We start from the raw sequence: 23,319 nt of genomic DNA on the forward strand, positions 1-23,319 counted from the left end.
CTACCTGCTGGGACATCGCAGTCATATTTGAATCCCCAAGTTATTCTATAAGAACTCCGTTTGGATCCCAGTGTCGGCTCCTTGTGAACTTCGGCGAGTTGCTCTGCCTCCCCGCAGCCCAGAAGCCCTAAGCGCTGCTGAGCTTTAGCACATCCTAACTCCCATTCATTTGAATGTAACACTTTAGTGCATGAGGGCCTGTCAGGCACCAACAACATTAGATTGTAAGCTCTTTGGGGAGGAACGCATTGAGACGGCAACGTTCTATGTAGAGCGCTGCATACACTGCCAGTGCTATGTAAGAAAATAAATATATATAATATATTGAGGATTCACTTTGACAGTTTTTGTTTTAAATTCCCTGCTGGGACGCTGTTCCATGCATCCACTACCCTTGTTACTGTGAAAATAGACTTCCTTCCTGCACGTTGCTGATAGAAATTATGTATTTCAGTCTCGCCTGTAGTCCTTCCAGATTCTGCATGTTGAGGTCCTTTAGAAAGCGCAGCACACTTACTGCATGTGCAGTATATATTTAATTCACATACAATAACTCAGATTAAAGCATCTATCAGAAAGATGGGGTTACCATTTCATACGGCATACAAATTATATTTCCACATACAATACCTCAGATAATTGCTATAATGAGCAGGTTGTATGTATTCCTGTCATCCCAATTTTTTTTTTGTATATTATACTTACAACAGGTTATATTTATTTGATCACACCTGCATATTAAATAAAAATATATTTAATAAATGCACAGTAATGTATACACTGCATTGTCTCGGATCATTGTTTTATATATAAATATGCGTGTGTATATATATATATATATATATATACACATATACATAGAGAGATATGTTTATTCTGTATGTACAATTAATAGGTATACATGTTTTACATATTTACAGATATACACAATTACCAATAAGTCTCACTGATTTTTAATATCTGATAGACATCACTGAAGTCTCACTGATAAAAGGCAGCAGTCTCGTTAAAATTACATTTGATTATTTCATATATATATATATATAATGTATATATTTATAAAGGCCAGTTATATTTTATATGTATATATAATTGTGTGAATTATAACTGATATAATTCTATATATATATATATATATATATATATATATATATATATATATATATATATATATATATATATATATATATATATATATATATATATATGCACACACACGTGTGAATTATAACTGACCATGTATGTATATATCAGATTTTATATACATATACTGTATGTGTGAATTATACAGTAACTATATATATATATATATATAATATTATAATTCACACGATTATATATACGTATAAAATATAACTGACCATTATAAAAATATATACATTACAGATTCTAAAGATATATATATATATATATATATATATATATATATATATATATATATATATATATATATATATAATATGCATTTTAACTGATAGTATACAGTGTATGTATGTATATATCTGTATACATATATATGTATATATCTATATAATAATAATATATAGAGAGAGATACACTGTATACGGTCAGTTAAAATGTATATATCTATATATCAGATCTTTCCAACTCTGAAGGGATTAACACAAATTAAAAAAAAAAAAAAAACCACGACACATGAATGACAGAAAAGGCAAAAAACTGGGATGGGAAAGAATGGAAGAAGTGTGGGAGGGGGAAGGAAGAGACAGAGGGAGGAGAGCAGTGAGGGAAAGGGGGAGGAAGCAGAATCCCATGCAGGAGGAGGAGGAGGAGGAGAGAGCTGCAGAGTCAGGGCAGGGGGATGGGAGCAGCCTGAGCCTGTGTTTATTGCAGCAGGGGGAAGGGCAGAGGAGAAAAGAAGAAGAAGGAAAAAAAAAAAAGAGGGAGAGAAAGGAAGGAAGGAGGGGATTGTGTGTGAGAGAGAAAATAACTGATTCCCTGGCTCTCACACCCAGCACAGCCCCTGCTCCCCCGCACTGGGCATTTCTTCTCTATTATTATTATTTGGATGTCCCTTCCTGCTGCATGTGGGAGGGGGAGAGGGGTGCAGGAGAGGGGTGCAGCAGGATGGGCAGGGGGCTCTGGGGAAGCCTGGGGATCTCACAGGCCTAAAGGGGGGGAAAAGGCTGCAAAAAATAACAAACAAAAAAAACCCAACAACATAAACAAGCAAGGATCCTAATAAGAGATTGGAGAGAGAAGAAATCTGCACCCTGGGATGATCTGGCTCACCTGCCTGGGGAAATAACGGCTGCCAGGTTTATATGCCAAAAAAAAAAAAAGCCCATTTATTGCACCAAATCCAAGGGATATATCTGCAATCATGCTGCTTTTTGGGGGAATCTCACATTGGAATTCAATGCAATAAGCGTTTCATCATTTTTAGTGGTGCAAAGGGATTTTTTTTTATTGCATCTGCATAGGATCAGCATTTTATTGGATGGATTTTTGTTGCCATTATTGGAAATAATCTCTTATTTTTGTATTTTTTATTATTGGGTGGATTCTTGCAGGAAATATCGTCTGATCTTGTCTGCAGATAAGATGAGCAGAAGACCATGTCATTTGGGGAGCTGGGTTTTAACACTTTGTCAAACATTAGAACAGCTGTTAAAACCCCAATGAAAAGGCTCCTTTTTGGGTTTTTGATCTGGGTCAGAATAATGTTGGGCAGGGAAATCCAAGCTCTTTATTATAACGTGGGGCAGTCAACTTGAGTTTTTATTTGTACTATTATTATTTTTGAAGCTAAAAAAAAAAAAAGATCCTTTTCCTTAATATTTATAGGGGTTTGGAAGAAGAAGCCATGCAAAGTCCCCAATGCAAAATGGGTCTGCGGCTTCCTGAAACATTTCAAAAAGACATTTCTATGGCTTCTGTGCTGTGAAGACGTATACATTGTATTGTTCACCCCCCCCCCAATTACATTATCCTGATTTTGCCCCCCAATCCAGAGGGGGCAAGCTGGATTTTGGGATCACCACTTCAAAGATGAGTGTCGGATCACCCCAGACTTCAATAGACCGGTAAATATGATTTATCTATATATTTTATTTTTTTATGGCTGGCTAAATGTGTGTTCATTGGCTTTCTGCGGAGTACAGTATACACAGGGTGACGCCTCTAATGATGATATTTCTGTGTATGCCATTAACCATTTCACAGTCGGAGGCTCAATATATTTATGGAACCGGTTTGGATTTTTGGGCTTGTAGCTGGCACGTTGCAGGTGTGATCTGGTGGTTATATATCATTTTGCCGTGTAAAGCTATACATATTTATTCATTACGAGGTGCGGCGTATGCAATAAATGATATTTGTGTTTGTATGTATAATATTTCTGATACACATACGTGTATGTGTGTGTATATATAATATACACACCTATCTATCTCATATCTATACTGTTTGTGTGTATGTACATTAACACATTTAAATATGTTTGCTAATGTATGTATACATGTTCGTTAACAATATTTTTATACTAGCTAACGTGTATATAGTGTGTGTGTGTGTGTGTGTGTGTGTGTTATATACACACTCTGCAACATTACCCAAACCTAGGTCTAGAGCAAATGAGGCAAGCACATCGCACAAAATAAGTGTTTATATGAAAAGGTAGCACAAAAGAAAAATCTACGTTTCTGTCCTTTACAACAGGGCCTTCATCAGGATTATATCCTGAAACGTCGGGCATGTGTGTGCATTTTGGACCCAATAAACCACTTGTATGTGATTATCTCTTGTGCTGTGCCGGTATATTGGATCTGTAGGGATCCTCACATTTTATATATAGACCATCTGGGTGATGCTACAACCTAGAAGACTGGTGACGTGAAGAAATACAGTTGTTAATACATCTTATCATACAACTGACAGGTGACACCGCCTCTATCTCCTATTGCTCCAGTCCCCGCATCTCCTGTCCGCACCCAGAACCTGTGCATACACCCGTCGCCCCCTGCTGGGGGGTTCGCATCCCTGCATTAGATTGTAAGTTCCTTTTGAGCAAGCCCCTTCTTAGCTGTAATTTAACACCACTGTATGTTTTTATCTTGACGTTCCTGCGGCTGCGACGTTGTGTGCAGGCTCGCACGGCACGCTGTGCTTATACGATTAGCGCGATACTAATTTTCTGAAGGTGCAGGTGAATTGTGCAGCCGCATATTCAGTAACTCGGTGTCACTATGTAACAAGTCACACAATGGGAGCCTGAGGGGATGATTCAACGTGTCCATCATCGGGGCCCCAAACTCCCATTGGCGCCCAGTAGAGGTCTTCCCGTGATAATGGCTCAGCGCCAGACTTTGTTGAATCTGCCCCTCAGTCACTGGTGAAAGCGGCCAAAATGAATAATATACAAATGTATTATCTGATCCTTATATTGGTTTCCCTTACTATTATAATTTTTTTTTACGTGTCGTGGGGGTTGGGGGGGGGGGGTTTCCAGACATTAACTTAAGAGCCATAATTAATCACTGCCCTGAAGAGCTTGCAATCTTGATAACATGCTTTTTATTGTTATATATAATATGCCCGTGTCAAAATGGATTTGAAGCAAAAGGTGGCACTGTGTGCTCATTTGCATGTCATTTCCCAGAATCCCTTGCTGCAGTGGAAGCACTGTATGCTGGGCGATAATAGTGAAAGGCAGAGTTGCAGACCTGTCTAAGACATGCAAATGAGCACAGTAATAATAATAAAATATATATTACATTACACTTACCCTTTACCTTTTTATTAAGTTTGCTCAATCTCACATGTTGCAACTTCACCCATTTCAGGGCGCGTTAGGGCGTACGGGTTGTGTTTTGATTTGCATTTTTCCAAGTAAAAGAAAAGTTCGGATGGATGCGAGCTTTGACTTTAGTGACTTTAGTGAAAGAACAAATAAGCCGCACGGGACCCCTTTTAATCCACTTTCTGCTTCACAGTCCTCCCAATTTTTGAGGAGCCCCCACCCTTTCAAGATGCCAACTATGTGGTGTTGGCTTTGAACCCCTAAAACCCAAATCCTATTGGGCTATGAAAGTGCAATGCAAATTACACTGAGTCAGGTGTCTTTCTCCACCTTAGCTGGTCAGCCAGTGGATGTCTGTTTGCTCCCATCTTTTTGGTAACCCAGCTAAGGAGATTATGAGCTCTCTGGTTACACGACATAGGGGACCTACATTCAACTTTGCTGAGGATGCTGCTTTTCAACTTAGGAACAGTTTAAACCCTTTAAAAAAAAAAAAAAGTTTGGTAACTGCCGAATCCCAGGCTGTTTATCCTCGGTACCTACAAACAATGTTGTTCTAGGGTGGGGTGTATGTATATACAATGTATTGCATTAAAGTGTAACATTTAATAGCACTTGAATTTCACCCCAAAAAGAGGCAATGTTTGGAATAATATAATATTGCGTTTCTTACGTTGCCCCTAGTAATCTCTCCCAAAACCCCAGATTTCTGCTGAACTCTCCCAAAATGTACCCTGACACTTCAGCTCAATTACAGAAGACCCGGGTGATGACAGAAGGGTCGTGTTTTTGTGGGGTAAAGGGACAGGTCCGTTAGATAATATTCTGTCAGTGCAGGTCTTTGAACCGCATAGGGCTAGGCTGTTATTCACAAGCGGACAAGACTCTGAAATAAGCCCCGGGTATGCGTTGCATACCCATACATTACTGAGATGGTTAATACGGTTATAAAATGGCGTGCTGTCTGTTATAAGGTAATTGTCCACTGTAATTGTATTTCTGGGTTGCATGCGACGTGTATATATAACATGCTATTTATGTGGGCCAGGACTCTAAATTGAAATCAAGTGACCTTTCCAAATCACTCTCCTCTGATGTTTAGGTTCCCTCCAACCAGCTCAAGCCGATACCAATCCAAGTTTAGGTTTGTGGCCTGTGTTTTGGTGTCTGTTGCATACGGCAAGGCTTGCTGAGACATGAGCATTTTCACAAGAGGATGGACAAGGCTTGCCTATATCTGTTGAAGAAACCAGATTTTTCATTCCTTTAACGCTGGAGGCCATGTACAGCACAGGAGCTGGCTTATCAGATCATTGCCCTGTTTCCTCCGGGGTATTTTGGGTGGTAAATGCTTTGCTGCCTTGTGCAACACATGAACGCAATGCATATTCTACAACTAAGGCTTCTGGACATTGTGGTGGTTAAAGCCGCGATTACAGTGGCAGTGTGCGTGACGACGCGCGCCTCCGGAACAAATGCATGTACCCTCATGATGCCACCCATAGAGCGCGCGACCGAAGAAGCTCGATTCTCGGCAAGACAAAGAATTTTGTCTTTGCCGGGTGACGCGCCCGGTTCAGCCAATGAAGGTGAATTGCTCACGTGATGCCACGCCTCCGCCAATGCCTCCCCATCGCCGCGGACCTCAGTGCAGGTTTCGAACGAGTGGCAGGCGCGCGACGTCTTGCGCTCCATCACGTACGTGGAGCAACTATAATCGCGGCCTACGGAGGTGGAATAGAAGGATCTGTGCTAACCTTGTCCATTCCTCTTGGTTCGCCACCTTCCATCTCTTTCTAACAAGCTTGCAATGTCCCATGTCCCCTTCCAGTTGATTGGTGGACTCTTGCTAAGAGTGCTGTGTAGAACATGATCCTTACGTCTGACCTTCTCACTGCATCTCTGGTGGCATACAGGCAATGCTATTGTGTTCTCTGTCAATACTCCTGGACTTTGCACTTGACTTTAGATCTATTCTGTTATTTTTCTGAATACCTTCCAGTGCCTTGCCATGTAATTCACCAGCTAGTGATCTAATCTCAGCAAGCAGTGCTTGAGTCTCCGGTGAAATTTAAAGCAGTTTTGCTTGTACAGTATAAAGAACCAAGTGTTTCAGTCGACCTCTTCCCATAAAACCTTGCGTCAGTAGGCTTGGGACCCTTCAGAAGAACGCCCAATTAGTCTTTACATCTGGATTCACACATCTGCTTTATAAATCTGATACTTATTGGCTATCCAAAAAATGCTCTCTATGGCTAGGTTCGGCAAAAACCTCTGTAGGTCACTGAAGCCTAATTAACTAGTTAACCTTTCTGCAGCCAGATTGGCCCCACAACATTTTGCTTTGCGTTCCAGGCTTCTCTGGCAGTAATGGGTTGAGGAAGTCTTGTTTAAAGTGCAGACCAAGCAATGTCCTACATGTGTGGTTTTAAAAAATAAATCAGTTCTGTACTATGAGAAAATACTTGTAGCATTTAAAAAAACAACAACTTCGAATAACATTTTTAATGTATTATAATGCACCGAACATTTTTGTTTCTATAGCAACCATTTACAAAATCCCATCCCCTTCCTCTTCTGCCACAGGCTCTGGCACACCCCTTTTTAAGCCCTGCCCTCTCTGTGCAGTGCACCAATTGTATCCAGTGACTGCCTGGTAACATGATCTTCCCCACAGAACTTTGCATCTTTGGTTAGTTAATTACTTATCATTGTGTGGATTGTATTGCTGCACATATTAAAGGGAAGGGGGGGGGGAATAAATAAATAAAAACCCGGCAGCTTGGACTGCTGCTTTTTAAAATGTTTTTATTTTTTCCACATATAGACCGTTTTACCTGCAGACACAATCTTTCTTGATCGTCCCTGGCGCAGATTGATTTGCTTTATAATGGCTTTGTTAAATTCAATCTGGTTAGCTGTAAAGATGCGGAGATACACACACACACACACATACACACACATACACACACATACACACACATATACACACATATACACACATATACACACATATACACACACACATATATACACATATATACACACACACACACATTATATATATATATATATATATATATATTTATATATATATATATAATATATATATATATAATCATACATACATACATACATACATACATACCCTGGTTTAAGGACACTCACTTTAAGTACACTCGCGAGTAAGTACATAGCGCCCAATAGGCAAACAGCAGCTCACGCATGCGCCTGTCAGCACGTCCTGAACAGCAATACCGGCTCCCTAACTGTACCGAAGCTGTGCGCAAGCGGGGAGACTATAGAGCCTGTTACATATGCGTTATTTCCATCAGTTATGCCCGTATATGACGATTGCCGTACAGTTCATGCATCGATAAGTGGGGAAAAAGGTAGTGCTTCACTTTAAGTACATTTTCGCTTTACATACATGCTCCGGTCCCATTGCGTATGTTAATGCGGGGTATGCCTGTATACATATACACACACAGCTGCTGTGTTTGTATATTTCTTTTGGGAAACAATTTGGGGGTTTCTGACACCCTCCCTGGTTTCAAGCGCCCTCATCCCACCTTTTTAAATGGCACATGTGAATTACCAGTCAATAAATACAGTTCTCCCTCCATTACAGGTTATTAGAGCTTTTTTAGGGTGCAGTAGTGTTAGGACTTGCAAAAGGGGGATACCTTGGGGTGATTTGCAGGCTTACAGCAGCAGTTAAGCTGCCGTTTTTTTTTTTTTTTGCCCAGCCCCCTGTTCTCCTGTGATCGATCGGCAAAGATTCGGCTCAGGGGTTCACTAAATCACTGTCAGTGCTACAGAAGAGGACCAAAGATGCAAAGTTCTGCGGGGAAGATCATGTGACCAGGCAGTCACTAGATACAATGGGTGCACTGCTAGAAAGTGGGCAAAAGGGGTGTGCCAGAGCCTGTCTCAGAAGAGGACGGGGATGTGACTTTGTAAATGGTTGCTATAGAAACAAAAATGCTTGTTACATTATACATTAAACATTTCTTAAAAAAAATAAATATATACAGTATATATATTTTTTTAATGCTACAAGTATTTTCTCATAGTACAGAACTGATTTACTAAAAGAAACACAAATGTAGGATTTTGCTTGAACGGCAGCTTTAAGATGGTTCTCCCTCCATTAGACGGTATGAGAGATTTTTGCAGGTGCAGTAGTGCTAGGACTTGCGGAAGAGGGGATACCTTGAGACGATTTGTAGGCTTAAAATACTTTGCCTAAGAATTGAACTAAATGATCCTCACTCATGAAAAGAAAAACAAGATACATATTCAACTACAGGCATACCCCGGTTTAAGGACACTCACTTTAAGTACACTCGCGAGTAAGGACATATCGCCCAATAGGCAAAAGGCAGCTCACGCATGCGCCTGTCTTCACATCCTGATCAGCAATACCGGCTCCCTACCTGTACCGAAGCTGTGCGCAAGCGGGGAGAGTATAGAGCCTGTTACAAATGCGTTATTTACATCAGTTATGCACGTATATAACGATTGCAGTACAGTACATGCATCGATAAGTGGGAAAAAGGTAGTGCTTCACTTTAAGTACATTTTCGCTTTACATACATGCTCCGGTCCCATTGCGTACGTTAATGCGGGGTATGCCTGTATATAATTTGTCATATTGGATACAGTATTGTATTGTATGTCTTTATTTATATAGCGCCATTAATGTACATAGCGCTTCACAGTAGTAATACACGTTGTAATCATATAAATAACAAATAATATAAATAACAGGTCATGGGAATAAGTGCTTTAGACATAAAAGTAACATTAAGGAAGAGGAGTCCCTGCTTCGAGGAGCGCATAGGCTCAATCTGAGCCTGATTGGGCCACCTGTGCTGACGCTGAGCCTGATTGGGCCATCTGTGCTGACGCTGGGACTGATTGGGTCACCTGTGATGAAGCTGGGACTGATTGGGTCACCTGTGCTGAAGCTGGGACTGATTGGGCCACCTGTGCTGAAGCTGGGACTAATTGGGCCACCTGTGCCGAAGTGCGGATATCCATAAAACCTGACCAGTTGGCGGCTCTTGAGGACTGGAGTTGGCGACTTCTGACACAGGGGGTAGAAACGGAGACGGGAAAGTAGCTTGTTACAGATGGGTTATCTTTGGACTGCGTATATGGGGGTGCAACAATAATAGCAACTAGTGAAAATCGTTGTTGCCGTGTCACTTTGCACAATTTGGAAGCGGTCAGGTTCTTGCATTCGGAAAGCCACATCCTTTTTCACATCGGCCTTTAAAATAAGCATCAAACTGAGTTTTCCAGCGGAAATCCCACCTCTCCCCCATGCTACATTTCTAAAAGGTAGTGGAGGATTTTAGTCAGGTTTTCAACTTGGCCTCATACGTACACACGGGGGGTACAGGCTTGAGCATCAGATCTGGGGTTCAAGTACCAGCGCTGGCACCTTGCACCAGTGAAAGTCGTGCAAAGTGCTACCAATCACTTCTGTGGCTAGTAAGTAACTTGCACCATATTCGCACAATGTTTGTTATAGAATTGGCATCAACAGCTTTAGCTAAGACAAAGTAGATCTGTGTAATATCGGCATTAGATGCTTTGGCGTACCTGTAGGAAGTTGGCAATATAGGAGTTTCTGATACATTATGGGGTAGAGACTTGGAGACAATCTGCGTGGCACTTTAAAAAAAAAAAAAATGATATATAGCCTTTGACCTTTTATTGAAAACTAATTGCCTAAGCTGCTGATCAATTGGTTTTCCCATGATCGATCAGCAAAGATCCTGCTTCCCAGGGTTCACTAAATGGCTGCCTTTCCGTTTTTAAATCAATCCTGCAGTCAGTGTTAAACTCGGCAGCTAAAATGTATTCTTATATTACTGAGGTAACATTATCTATTGTTACAGTTTGCAGCGCAAGCTGCTGGGAATATTGGCAACAAAGTATCACAAACAGGAAAGTGTGGCAAAGATGTTGCACTGCTGGGGAGGTGTGGTAAGGCGGGGGTCCTGGTGGCGTGAGACTTTCTAGGGGGGGTGCGGCAGCGCGTGGCACTTAGAGGCCTCTGTAACTTCCTTTACCTTGTCTCCGCCGACACGTCATTTGACGCCGGAGAGGTAAGGAGGAGGGAGAGAGAGCAGGCATGGGAGCACAGGGGGAAAAGTTTGCACACCCCTGTGCTAAGGTGTGCAAAGGATGCTCAGTATATTAAAAGTAATTAAAAATGGCATTAAGAGTTAAAGAAGGGAAAAAAAAGTAGTAAGTATGATCTAATATCACAGAACTGATTTACTGAAATAAACACACATGTAGGATAGTTCTTGGATTGTGCTTTTTAATTAAGGTTGGTGTAGCAGCGACAGGGGACGGGTCGTATACTGTTTGATGCTAACAGACAGTGGCAGAGTTGGCATGCGTCGCTCTGACTCATGTAACCGCCAGACACTGGTCCTGCGCTGGACGATTTCCTCCGTCCAGCTGCATGCAGTGCTAGCTGCAAACAAGTTCTGCCTTTGTCTTCCTTTGAAAGTGCAAGCTGAGCCAGTGGCTTTTGCAGGTCTTTCCCGTGAGGAAGGCAGCCATGGAGTGGGAGGGCAGTGTTTGCATTGATCTACGTGTAGCAATAACATTGTCTTTGCAAAGTGGAACAGAGGGAGGAAGAGGCGGCTGCTGTGGGGGGGGGGGGGGGGGGGGGGGGATCCAGGGCCCCAGGCTTGTGAATTCTGCTTGTCTGGGGCAGCGTCTCATCTCGGGATGAGAGTATAGCTCGGATCCTACATACAACTGTCATTTATATACAGCTGTGAATGTGTCATAGCGCAGGGGTGGCCAATGCCAGTCCTCAAGGGCCACCAACAGGTCAGGTTTTCAGGATATCCCTGCTTCAGCACAGGTGGCTCAATCAGTTTCTACGAATTCCTACAAAATAAAAAGTAGCTACCGCTTGCGGCAGTGACGGGGTTGATAATAAAGCTGCAGAGTTTAGCAACTGCGCTGCGCTTTTCCGCAAGGGGCCTGAAAGTATTTTGATGTTGAAGCGGCTTTCCTGTTTACGCTGGAGCTTCCCGAACAGGGGAGACGTGGTCTTCAAAGCGAAATCATGGGCTCTCCTATAAATAGCTCGCAGTGAGTATGCCCTGACATGAACAGCCATGCGCCCTCCTCCCCCCCTCCGGCCACATGTACAAGGCCTGGTCTTACCTCCTTCAGTGACCGGCAGAGCAAGGCTGGGGCCCTGGGGCGCGCAGACCGTGCCGAGTGATCAGACTTCCTGTAGGCAGTGATCGCGTCCATGCGGCGTGTGTGCGCGTGCGGGTGGGGGCTCGCGTTGCGCCAGAAATCAGTTGGTTCTGATTTCATGGCGCGACAGGCCGGTCATGTGACCGGTTCGCCCAATGAGGGCGAACCAGCTCCGTGACGCCCCTATGCACGCCCCCCACGGCCCGTCCACCATGTCCAGGGAAAGCACCCGCTTCACGCGGGTCACTTCACAGCCTCCGCGCGGGCGAAGACACCATGGCCCCAGCCTAAAGTGAACTGCAGCGCTGTTTCACTGGTGCTCCTAATCTAGCCAGCAAAAAGCCACAGACTAACCCTTGGACTGTCTGTTCCTGCTAACTGCAGTTACCCTAGCACACAGGGCGGCCGGCTCCAGTCCTCAATGGCCACCAACAGGCCAGGTATTTGGGATATCCCTGCTTCAGCACAGGTGGCTGTCACTGACGGAGCCACCTGTGCTGAAGCAGGGATATCCTTAACCTGACCCGTTGGTGACCCTTGAGGATTGGAGTTGGCTCACCCCTTTCACACTGAAACTTGCTTTTCAGCTAAATTTAATGTCAGTATTTACATTATAGATGTTAGAAATGCTTGCAGTTGTTGGACTTGCTTTGATATTTTTTTTTAAAATACATCTTCTAAATAAGGGGATTGCCTACTCCAGTCCTCAATGGCCACCAACAGATCAGGTTTTCAGGGTATCCCAGCTTCAGCACAGGTGGCTCAATCAGTGACTCATTCTTCGATTGAGCCACCTGTGCTGAAGCAGGGATATCCTGAAAGCCCGACCTGTTGGTGGCTTTTAAGGACTGGAGTAGGCTACCCCTGGTCTAAATTGACATTACAATACTCGTGGCCCTTTTTTGCAAGGCCATTTTATTTTGATCTGGCCCCTTTGAATACTTTGTGCTGTTAACAAATTCTGTATTTCCAGCCCCCTGTGCAGTATCAGCAATTGTACATATCGCAGCTTCATGGGAGGAAAATACAAACTAAAGACGAGCTGTAAATGTATTTATTTATATTTTTCCAGAGGAAAGCAAACAAACACCAGCGCGACATTTACCAATTCCATCTCACTAAGGCCGCGCTTATATGCCGGTGATGCGACGCAACGTCGCCCGAAAACAAATGCATTAACGCCGCCGCCACGTGCGCTTATAGTAACAAAGCGTTAGTATATAGTGACGGGGCGACGGGATTTTTCAGGAGCTGTCGCCTCACGTGACAGCCCCTGAACCAATCAATGGCCGCGTCGCCGTCGCGGGCACTATATGCGTGGCCTTAGGAAGACTTCATGTTTTGGTTAAAAAAATTAAATAATTTTGAGCGTTATTTAATGAAGGCTTCCAGCTGAGAAAGTGGTTCAAAAACCATGAAAAGGCACCAGATTAATCAGTCTGGCTCTGTCTGCAGTCACTCTCCATGGATAGAAATATTGTGTAAGGATCTTGTCGCATGGCTGCTTTAGCCAGTGAAATCTGATTTATGAAGAAGCCAATTGTTTGCCCTCTGCTAGTAAATACCGTAGATATAGAGCAGGGATTGCAACCCTTTCTTTAGTTAAAGAACCCCAACCCTCTCTAATAGTGCGTCTGAGATCAGATGCATTGTAAGGAACCCCAACGCTCTCTAATAGCGCGTCTGAGATCAGATGCATTGTAAGGAACCCCAACGCTCTCTAATAGCGCGTCTGAGAGCAATGCATTGTAAGGAACCCCAACGCTCTCTAATAGCGCGTCTGAGAGCAGGTGCATTGTAAATTCTGCTATATTTGATACAATTTTGAAATTACCTGAAAATTGCAGGGAACCCTTTAGGGACGCCCGGGGAACCCAAGGATTCCTAGGAACCCTGGTTGTTCAAATGATGCCGTGGGGTCACGTGCGCCAATTTGACACTTGATACAAGGCAAGTGGGGGAGAGCAGGCAAGGGGGTGGGCGCAGGTCAGAAAGTTTGCGCAACCCTGATGTAGAGGATGGAGGTGTGTCTGTGCCCATAAGGTCTATTATTAACCCCTCTTTGTCCATAGAGATTGGTTCTCTATCACCTCAACCTCCCCCTGCAGTCAGAGGGAATTATAGCATGTTAATCCCTCCTTGGAAGGTGCCACCTGCTTCCAGCAATAAAGGAAATTGCAGTTTGCCACAGGGCACAAGCTCTCACAATCAGAAGCTAATCCCTTGCTCAGAGTGGAGTTCCTCCAGGATATCCGCCCCGCAGTCTGCTGCCTCCATCAGTGTACCTGAATGGGAAGGTCGTTAGGAACCATTGGCTGTGTGGCCTTGGGGGGAGTTTGAGGTGATAAAATAAATGAAAAGCACTCAGCCATGTAACACCTTCTGTACATTTTATGTTTGTTGTTGTTTTTGAAATCAGAGGTTGAGTGACAGGCATAAAAACAAAAAGGTTAATGATTGTGAACAAACTGAACTTGCAGGTATGTAGAAAGTAAAATAAATGGGATGGAGGAGTACTGTAGTTTAGCGCAGGGGGCTAAACTTCAGTCCTCAAGACCCGCCCAATAGATATCTCAGTTTCTGCACTGGTGGCTCAGTCAAAGACTGATTGAGCCACCCGTGCTGAAGCAGGGACTGACTGAGCCACCTTTGCTGAAGCAGGGATATCTTTAACCTGCCCTATTGGTGGGGCGGGGGGGAGATTTCTTGAGCACTGGAGTTGACAACCCCTGGCTTAGTGTAAGAACTTTGCCTTCGAAGCGGGTGGTCCTTATTTAAAACCCAGTGTCGGCTACCCTGCGGCCTTGGGCGTGTCGGGCAGCAACATTAGATGGTAAGCTCTTCAGGGCAGTGACTGTCAGCGCCTGCAAGGTTCTATGTACAGAGCAAAGGGGGACATACGTGATCCAGCGCTTAATGACCCGCACGTGTGTGCTGGTGTGGCAATGTAACCAGTCTGCTACGGAGGCTCCACACCAGTGTTCCCAATTCCTGCTTCTACCCCTCCTGGGGATGCCCCTGCGAGGGAGAGGTGTGGGGGGGGGGGGGGGGTGCTTTTGCTTGGTGTGCAGCATTGTCTCCTACCGGCAGGCGCTTCTTCTTGTAGATCCCGGCAAGTTGCTGCTGACTAGAGTTTCTTAACCCTTGCTGGGCTTGTGAGGTGATGAAGGGGGGGGGGGGTAGTGAAGGGCTGTGTGCGTCTGTTGGCGGGGATATTGAGCATCTTCTATGGCAGTGGGTTGCCGACTCCAGTCCTCAAGAGCCACCAACAGGTCAGGCTTTCAGGGTATCCCTGCTTCAGCACAGGTGGCTCAGTTGAAGACTCCTGAAAACCTGACCTGTTGGTGGCCATTGGGGTACTGGAGTTGGCCACCCCCTCCCCCTGTCTTCTGGTGATTTATGGATTGGCCCAGGTTTGGGTTCCTGGCAGGATCTGCTATCCCTAGGAGTGGCCGGAGAGTCTTGTGACTTGATAGCATTACTGAGGGACTGTCGGCCGCGGGACATCATCCAGCTTCTAATAGAGCGAGTGAGTCAGAGCAGGCTGGAGAGGAAAGCAGAAAGATGGAGAACTGGGAACAAGAAGGGGGGGGGGGGGGTGGAAGAGGAAGGTTGAATAAACACACTTTCACTACGGTCTCGTTCCAGTGCTGGGTCCTAGCCGTGACGGAGGCCATCTTTAAAGCACCCACTTTAGATTTATATGTCTGGAAAAGATATTTAGGGAATGATCTGCATTGAATATTGGATAATAAATTGCGATGTTGGGAATACGGAGCTGGAGTTCTAACAAATGATTCCCTATCCTGTGGTTTGAACACACTAAGAAAATATATCTTTAAATATTAAGTCAGGGATGTATTCATCTGTACCTTTTTTTTTGTTTCGAGTATGTTGTAGGCTATATAGAGAGAGACAAAAAAAATGAAATATTTTACGAACCGGTATGTTCACAGCAGAAATGTGCGGTACTGTTATTTAACCCCGCAAAACATTTTTTTTAAAATCCGTTCTGTAGTTTTAGATTAGTGACTGTTTTCAATTTTTTTTAATTGAACTCTTAATTCCAGTTTTTAAAGCATCGTTTCATTTCCAAGGCCGCGCTTATAGTGCCGGCGACGCGAGATCGCCCGAAAACAAATGCATTGTCGCCGCCGCCGCCGCATGCGCTTATAGTAAATGCGACAGCGACGGGGTGACGCGATTTTCGGAAGCCGGGAATATTTGATTTTTTCAGGGGCTGTCGCCTCGTGATAGCCCCTGAACCAATCAATGCCCGGGTCGCCCGCAACGCGAAATACAACTTTCACTAGCGGCGACAGGTGATGTCACACGTCGCTGTCGCGGGCACTATAGGAGCGGCCTATAGGGGTTTTTAGCCCACCTTCCAAACAGTGCAAGATCTTTGCAACACTTTCCTGTTTGATAATTTGATGCCAATGTTTCCAGAAGTTTGAGCTGCAAACTGTAACAATAGATATTCAAACAAGGGGATTCCCAGCACTCACTGCCGCAAAATGACAACAGAAATGGGATTATGCCAAATCCAAAATGTAATCCAACAAGATTATAAAAATGGAAACATATCACACACGTGCGCAGCAACAATAAGAGAAAGGGATTCTAAGTGTAAATGCAAGGGTAAAAATACAGGGACGGGAGACAAGACCAGGGTAAAAACACAGGGACGGGGAGACAAGACCAGGGTAAAAACACAGGGACGGGAGACAAGACCAGGGTAAAAACAGGGACGGGGAGACAAGACCAGGGAAAAACACAGGGACGGGGAGACAAGACCAGGGAAAAACACAGGGACGGGGAGACAAGACCAGGGAAAAACACAGGGACGGGGAGACAAGACCAGGGAAAAACACAGGGACGGGGAGACAAGACCAGGGAAAAACACAGGGACGGGGAGACAAGACCAGGGTAAAAACACAGGGACGGGGAGACAAGACCAGGGTAAAAACACAGGGACGGGGAGACAAGACCAGGGTAAAAACACAGGGACGGGGAGACAAGACCAGGGTAAAAACACAGGGACGGGGAGACAAGACCAGGGTAAAAATACAGGGACGGGGAGACAAGACCAGGGTAAAAATACAGGGACGGGAGACAAGACCAGGGAAAAACACAGGGACGGGAGACAAGACAAGGGAAAAACACAGGGACGGGGAGACAAGACCAGGGTAAAAACACAGGGACGGGGAGACAAGACCAGGGAAAAACACAGGGACGGGGAGACAAGACCAGGGAAAAACACAGGGACGGGGAGACAAGACCAGGGTAAAAACACAGGGACGGGGAGACAAGACCAGGGAAAAACACAGGGACGGGAGACAAGACCAGGGTAAAAACACAGGGACGGGGAGACAAGACCAGGGTAAAAACACAGGGACGGGGAGACAAGACCAGGGTAAAAACACAGGGACGGGGAGACAAGACCAGGGTAAAAACACAGGGACGGGGAGACAAGACCAGGGTAAAAATACAGGGACGGGAGACAAGACCAGGGAAAAACACAGGGACGGGAGACAAGACCAGGGAAAAACACAGGGACGGGAGACAAGACCAGGGAAAAACACAGGGACGGGGAGACAAGACCAGGGTAAAAACACAGGGACGGGGAGACAAGACCAGGGTAAAAACACAGGGACGGGGAGACAAGACCAGGGAAAAACACAGGGACGGGGAGACAAGACCAGGGAAAAACACAGGGACGGGGAGACAAGACCAGGGAAAAACACAGGGACGGGAGACAAGACCAGGGAAAAACACAGGGACGGGGAGACAAAACAAGGGTAAAACACAGGGACGGGGAGACAAGACCAGGGTAAAACACAGGGACCGGGAGACAAGACCAGGGAAAAACACAGGGACGGGGAGACAAGACCAGGGTAAAACACAGGGACCGGGAGACAAGACCAGGGAAAAACACAGGGACGGGGAGACAAGACCAGGGAAAAACACAGGGACGGGGAGACAAGACCAGGGAAAATACAGGGACGGGGAGACAAGACCAGGGAAAAACACAGGGACGGGGAGACAAAACCAGGGAAAAACACAGGGACGGGGAGACAAGACCAGGGAAAAACACAGGGACGGGGAGACAAGACCAGGGAAAAACACAGGGACGGGGAGACAAGACCAGGGTAAAAACACAGGGACGGGGAGACAAGACCAGGGTAAAAACACAGGGACGGGGAGACAAGACCAGGGTAAAAACACAGGGACGGGGAGACAAGACCAGGGTAAAAACACAGGGACGGGAGACAAGACCAGGGTAAAAACACAGGGACGGGGAGACAAGACCAGGGTAAAAACACAGGGACGGGGAGACAAGACCAGGGTAAAAACACAGGGACGGGGAGACAAGACCAGGGTAAAAACACAGGGACGGGGAGACAAGACCAGGGTAAAAACACAGGGACGGGGAGACAAGACCAGGGTAAAAACACAGGGACCGGGAGACAAGACCAGGGAAAAACACAGGGACGGGAGACAAGACCAGGGTAAAAACACAGGGACGGGGAGACAAGAAAAGGGTAAAAACACAGGGACGGGGAGACAAGACCAGGGTAAAAACACAGGGACGGGGAGACAAGACCAGGGTAAAAACACAGGGACGGGGAGACAAGACCAGGGTAAAAATACAGGGACGGGAGACAAGACCAGGGAAAAACACAGGGACGGGAGACAAGACCAGGGAAAAACACAGGGACGGGAGACAAGACCAGGGAAAAACACAGGGACGGGGAGACAAGACCAGGGTAAAAACACAGGGACGGGGAGACAAGACCAGGGTAAAAACACAGGGACGGGGAGACAAGACCAGGGAAAAACACAGGGACGGGGAGACAAGACCAGGGTAAAACACAGGGACGGGAGACAAGACCAGGGAAAAACACAGGGACAGGGAGACAAGACCAGGGAAAAACACAGGGACGGGGAGACAAGACCAGGGAAAAACACAGGGACGGGGAGACAAGACCAGGGAAAAACACAGGGACGGGAGACAAGACCAGGGTAAAAACACAGGGACGGGAGACAAGACCAGGGAAAAACACAGGGACGGGGAGACAAGACCAGGGAAAAACACAGGGACGGGAGACAAGACCAGGGAAAAACACAGGGACGGGAGACAAGACAAGGGAAAAACACAGGGACGGGGAGACAAGACCAGGGTAAAAACACAGGGACGGGGAGACAAGACCAGGGAAAAACACAGGGACGGGAGACAAGACCAGGGTAAAAACACAGGGACGGGGAGACAAGACCAGGGAAAAACACAGGGACGGGGAGACAAGACCAGGGAAAAACACAGGGACGGGGAGACAAGACCAGGGTAAAAACACAGGGACGGGGAGACAAGACCAGGGAAAAACACAGGGACTGGAGACAAGACCAGGGTAAAAACACAGGGACGGGGAGACAAGACCAGGGAAAAACACAGGGACGGGGAGACAAGACCAGGGAAAAACACAGGGACGGGAGACAAGACCAGGGTAAAAACACAGGGACGGGGAGACAAGACCAGGGTAAAAACACAGGGACGGGGAGACAAGACCAGGGTAAAAACACAGGGACGGGGAGACAAGACCAGGGTAAAAACACAGGGACGGGGAGACAAGACCAGGGTAAAAATACAGGGACGGGAGACAAGACCAGGGTAAAAATACAGGGACGGGAGACAAGACCAGGGAAAAACACAGGGACGGGAGACAAGACCAGGGTAAAAACACAGGGACGGGGAGACAAGACCAGGGTAAAACACAGGGACGGGAGACAAGACCAGGGAAAAACACAGGGACGGGGAGACAAGACCAGGGAAAAACACAGGGACGGGGAGACAAGACCAGGGAAAAACACAGGGACGGGGAGACAAGACCAGGGAAAAACACAGGGACGGGAGACAAGACCAGGGTAAAAACACAGGGACGGGAGACAAGACCAGGGAAAAACACAGGGACGGGGAGACAAGACCAGGGAAAAACACAGGGACGGGAGACAAGACCAGGGAAAAACACAGGGACGGGAGACAAGACCAGGGAAAAACACAGGGACGGGGAGACAAAACAAGGGTAAAACACAGGGACGGGGAGACAAAACCAGGGAAAAACACAGGGACGGGGAGACAAGACCAGGGAAAAACACAGGGACGGGGAGACAAAACAAGGGTAAAACACAGGGACGGGGAGACAAAACCAGGGAAAAACACAGGGACGGGGAGACAAGACCAGGGAAAAATACAGGGACGGGGAGACAAGACCAGGGAAAAACACAGGGACGGGGAGACAAGACCAGGGTAAAACACAGGGACCGGGAGACAAGACCAGGGAAAAACACAGGGACGGGGAGACAAGAACAGGGAAAAACACAGGGACGGGGAGACAAGACCAGGGTAAAAACACAGGGACGGGGAGACAAGACCAGGGAAAAACACAGGGACGGGGAGACAAGACAAGGGAAAAACACAGGGACGGGGAGACAAGACCAGGGAAAAACACAGGGACGGGGAGACAAGACCAGGGTAAAAACACAGGGACGGGGAGACAAGACCAGGGTAAAAACACAGGGACGGGGAGACAAGACCAGGGAAAAACACAGGGACGGGGAGACAAGACCAGGGAAAAACACAGGGACGGGGAGACAAGACCAGGGAAAAACACAGGGACGGGAGACAAGACCAGGGAAAAACACAGGGACGGGAGACAAGACCAGGGAAAAACACAGGGACGGGGAGACAAGACAAGGGAAAAACCACCCAGAGGGAGGTATGGGAAAGGAAAAAAGGGGAGAGGGGGGAAAAGGGAAAATATTGGGGGGCAACGTTTCGGGGCAACGACCCCTTCCTCAAGCTTGTTCCCTAACGTCCCACAGACCAAAGGTACTTCCCTAATTCTCAGTGTCTATGTACAGACCCCAACAGATGAATCGCAATACACTGAAATTCCAGAGCAAATAGTAAGACTATAATGTCCATCTACTATATATTTCTGAAAGTGTTCTATGTGTCCCGTTCTGTATGTGTCTGTGTGTTCTGTATGTGTTCTATGTGCCCCTCCCCGTGTCCCTAGCGGCAATCTCATTGGACCTTGGGCCAGGCCAATGCGATTGCTCCTTTGGGCCGCCCGCCCCCGCACACCTCTCATTGGCCTGAGGCGGAGTGAATGACACACACACACACACACACACACACACACACACACACACACACACACACACACACACACACACACACACACCACTATACACACACACATCACTATACACACACACACATCACTATACACACACACATCACTATACACACACACAAATCACTATACACACACACAAATCACTATACACACACACAAATCACTATACACACACAACCCCCCCACACACACGGTGTTACATACATTAGCGGGGCTCACAGTGTTAGCAGCACATCTCCCGCTCTCTTCCCCACCGGTCCCGGAGGCTCCGCCTCTTCCTCCGCCTCTCCCTGTTTCCCGCGCTTTCACCCCCCCCCCCCTCCACGTGGGAGCTGCCGGACGGGTGAGGGAGCTGCCGGACGGGTGAGGGAGCTGCCGGACGGGTGAGTGAGCGGCCTTCACCTCCCCTCACCCCCCTTCACCTTCCCTTACTCACTTCCCCTCCACCCCCCCCCCCCCCGGCGCCGCTACAGTCAGCGGAGGAGCGGAGCGCGCGCCAGGGACACAGCGGGGGAGCGGCCACAACACGCTGCCTCCCGCCTCAGATCCACGTGGGAGCTGCCGGACGGGTGAGGGAACGGCCGGACGGGTGAGTGAGCGGCCTTCACCTCCCCTCACCTACCCCTCACTCCACTTCCCCTCCCTTCCACCTCCCCGCCACTTCACCTCCCCTCCACCTCCCCTCCCTCCACCTCCCCTCCAACCTCCCTCCACCCCCCCCTTAACCTCCCCTCCACCCCCCCCTTAACCTCCCCTCCACCCCCCCTTCACCTCCCCTCCACCCCCCCCTTCACCTCCCCTCCACCCCCCCCCCTTCACCTCCCCCCTTCACCTCCCCCCTTCACCTCCCCTTCACCTCCCTCCACCCCTCCCCTTCACCTCCCCTCCACCCCCCCCTTCACCTACCCTCCACCCCCCCCCTTCACCTCCGCTTCACCCCCGGTTCACCTCCCCTCCACCCCCGCTTCACCTCCCCTCCACCCCTACCTTCACCTCCCCTCCACCCCCACCTTCACCCCCTCCCCTCCACCCCCACATTCACCGCCCCCTCCACCCCCACCTCTACCCCCCTTCACTCCCCCCTTACAACCTCCCACCTCCCCCCCCTTCCCACCTCCCACCTCCCCCCCCTTCCCACCTCCCCACCACCTCCCCCCCCCCCCCCATTCCCACCTTCCCACCACCTCCCCCCCCTTCCCACCACCTCCCCCCCCTTCCACACCCACCTCCCCCCCCCTTCCCACCACCTCCCCCCCTTCCCACCTTCCCACCTCCCCCCCCTTCCCACCACCTCCCCCCCTTCCCACCTTCCCACCTCCCCCCCTTCCCACCTTCCCACCACCTCCCCCCCTTACCACCACCTCCCCCCCTTACCACCACCTCCCCCCCTTCACCTCCCCTTCATCTACCCTCACCCCCCCTTCACCTCCCCCAGCCACCCACCTCCACCCTCCCCCCCAGCCCTCCGCCCCCCCCTTCACCTCCCCTCCGCCCCGCCTTCACCTCCCCTCCGCCCCGCCTTCACCTCCCCTCCGCCCCCCCTTCACCTCCCCTCCGCCCCCCCTTCACCTCACCTCACCATCCCCCCCCTCACCACCCATCCTCCTCACCTCCCCTCCGCCCCCCTTCACCTCCCCTCACCCCCCCCCCCCCCCCACCAGCCCTCCGACCTCACCTCCCCTCCTTCAATGCCTTTCGTCCGCCCTCCTGCCTCTGCCTTTCGGCCACCCGCACTTCTGCCTTTCACCCGACCACCGCTCACACCCCTGCGCCACACAGCCGCCGCACGCACTCAACAGACACCCGCCACTCGACACACACCCGCCGCCTCTCACCCACCCCACACACTCGACACACACCTGCCGCATCCTGCCCCTACGCAACAATATCACTGACCAGCTGTCACCCGCACTCGCCACACACCCGCCGCCTCACACCCTAGCAGGACCCCGACCCACAGCCAGCACTCACTACCCATGCGCCACCCGTACTGAACACCCACCCGCCGCCTCACACACGCTCACAACCTAGCAGGACACACGCCTCACATTTTCACATCACTTATGTCACCAAAATATACATTGTACTGTGGTGTGTTTACAATAAACCATT

At 47.9% G+C, this 23,319-nt stretch overlaps 1 protein-coding gene across 7 annotated transcripts in view; it reads left to right on the forward strand.

Annotated features, from left to right (window-relative positions):
- The first annotated feature begins 1,807 nt into the window (after positions 1-1,807).
- Positions 1,808-23,319, forward strand: part of ARHGEF11 (Rho guanine nucleotide exchange factor 11) — a 121,068-nt gene continuing 99,556 nt past the window's right edge. For 5 of the 7 annotated variants that reach the window (XM_075607650.1, XM_075607653.1, XM_075607652.1 and 2 more), the window contains exon 1: positions 1,809-3,047. In XM_075607650.1, coding sequence (XP_075463765.1) covers positions 3,013-3,047 — 35 coding nt within the window. In that variant the 5' untranslated portion in view covers positions 1,809-3,012. Of the gene's footprint in view, positions 3,048-23,319 lie in introns of all 7 variants that reach the window. The other 2 variants (XM_075607651.1, XM_075607656.1) reach the window with 2 other exon arrangements.

This window comes from Ascaphus truei, chromosome 7, assembly GCF_040206685.1.
Source record: "Ascaphus truei isolate aAscTru1 chromosome 7, aAscTru1.hap1, whole genome shotgun sequence".
NCBI classification, from domain to species: domain Eukaryota; kingdom Metazoa; phylum Chordata; class Amphibia; order Anura; family Ascaphidae; genus Ascaphus; species Ascaphus truei.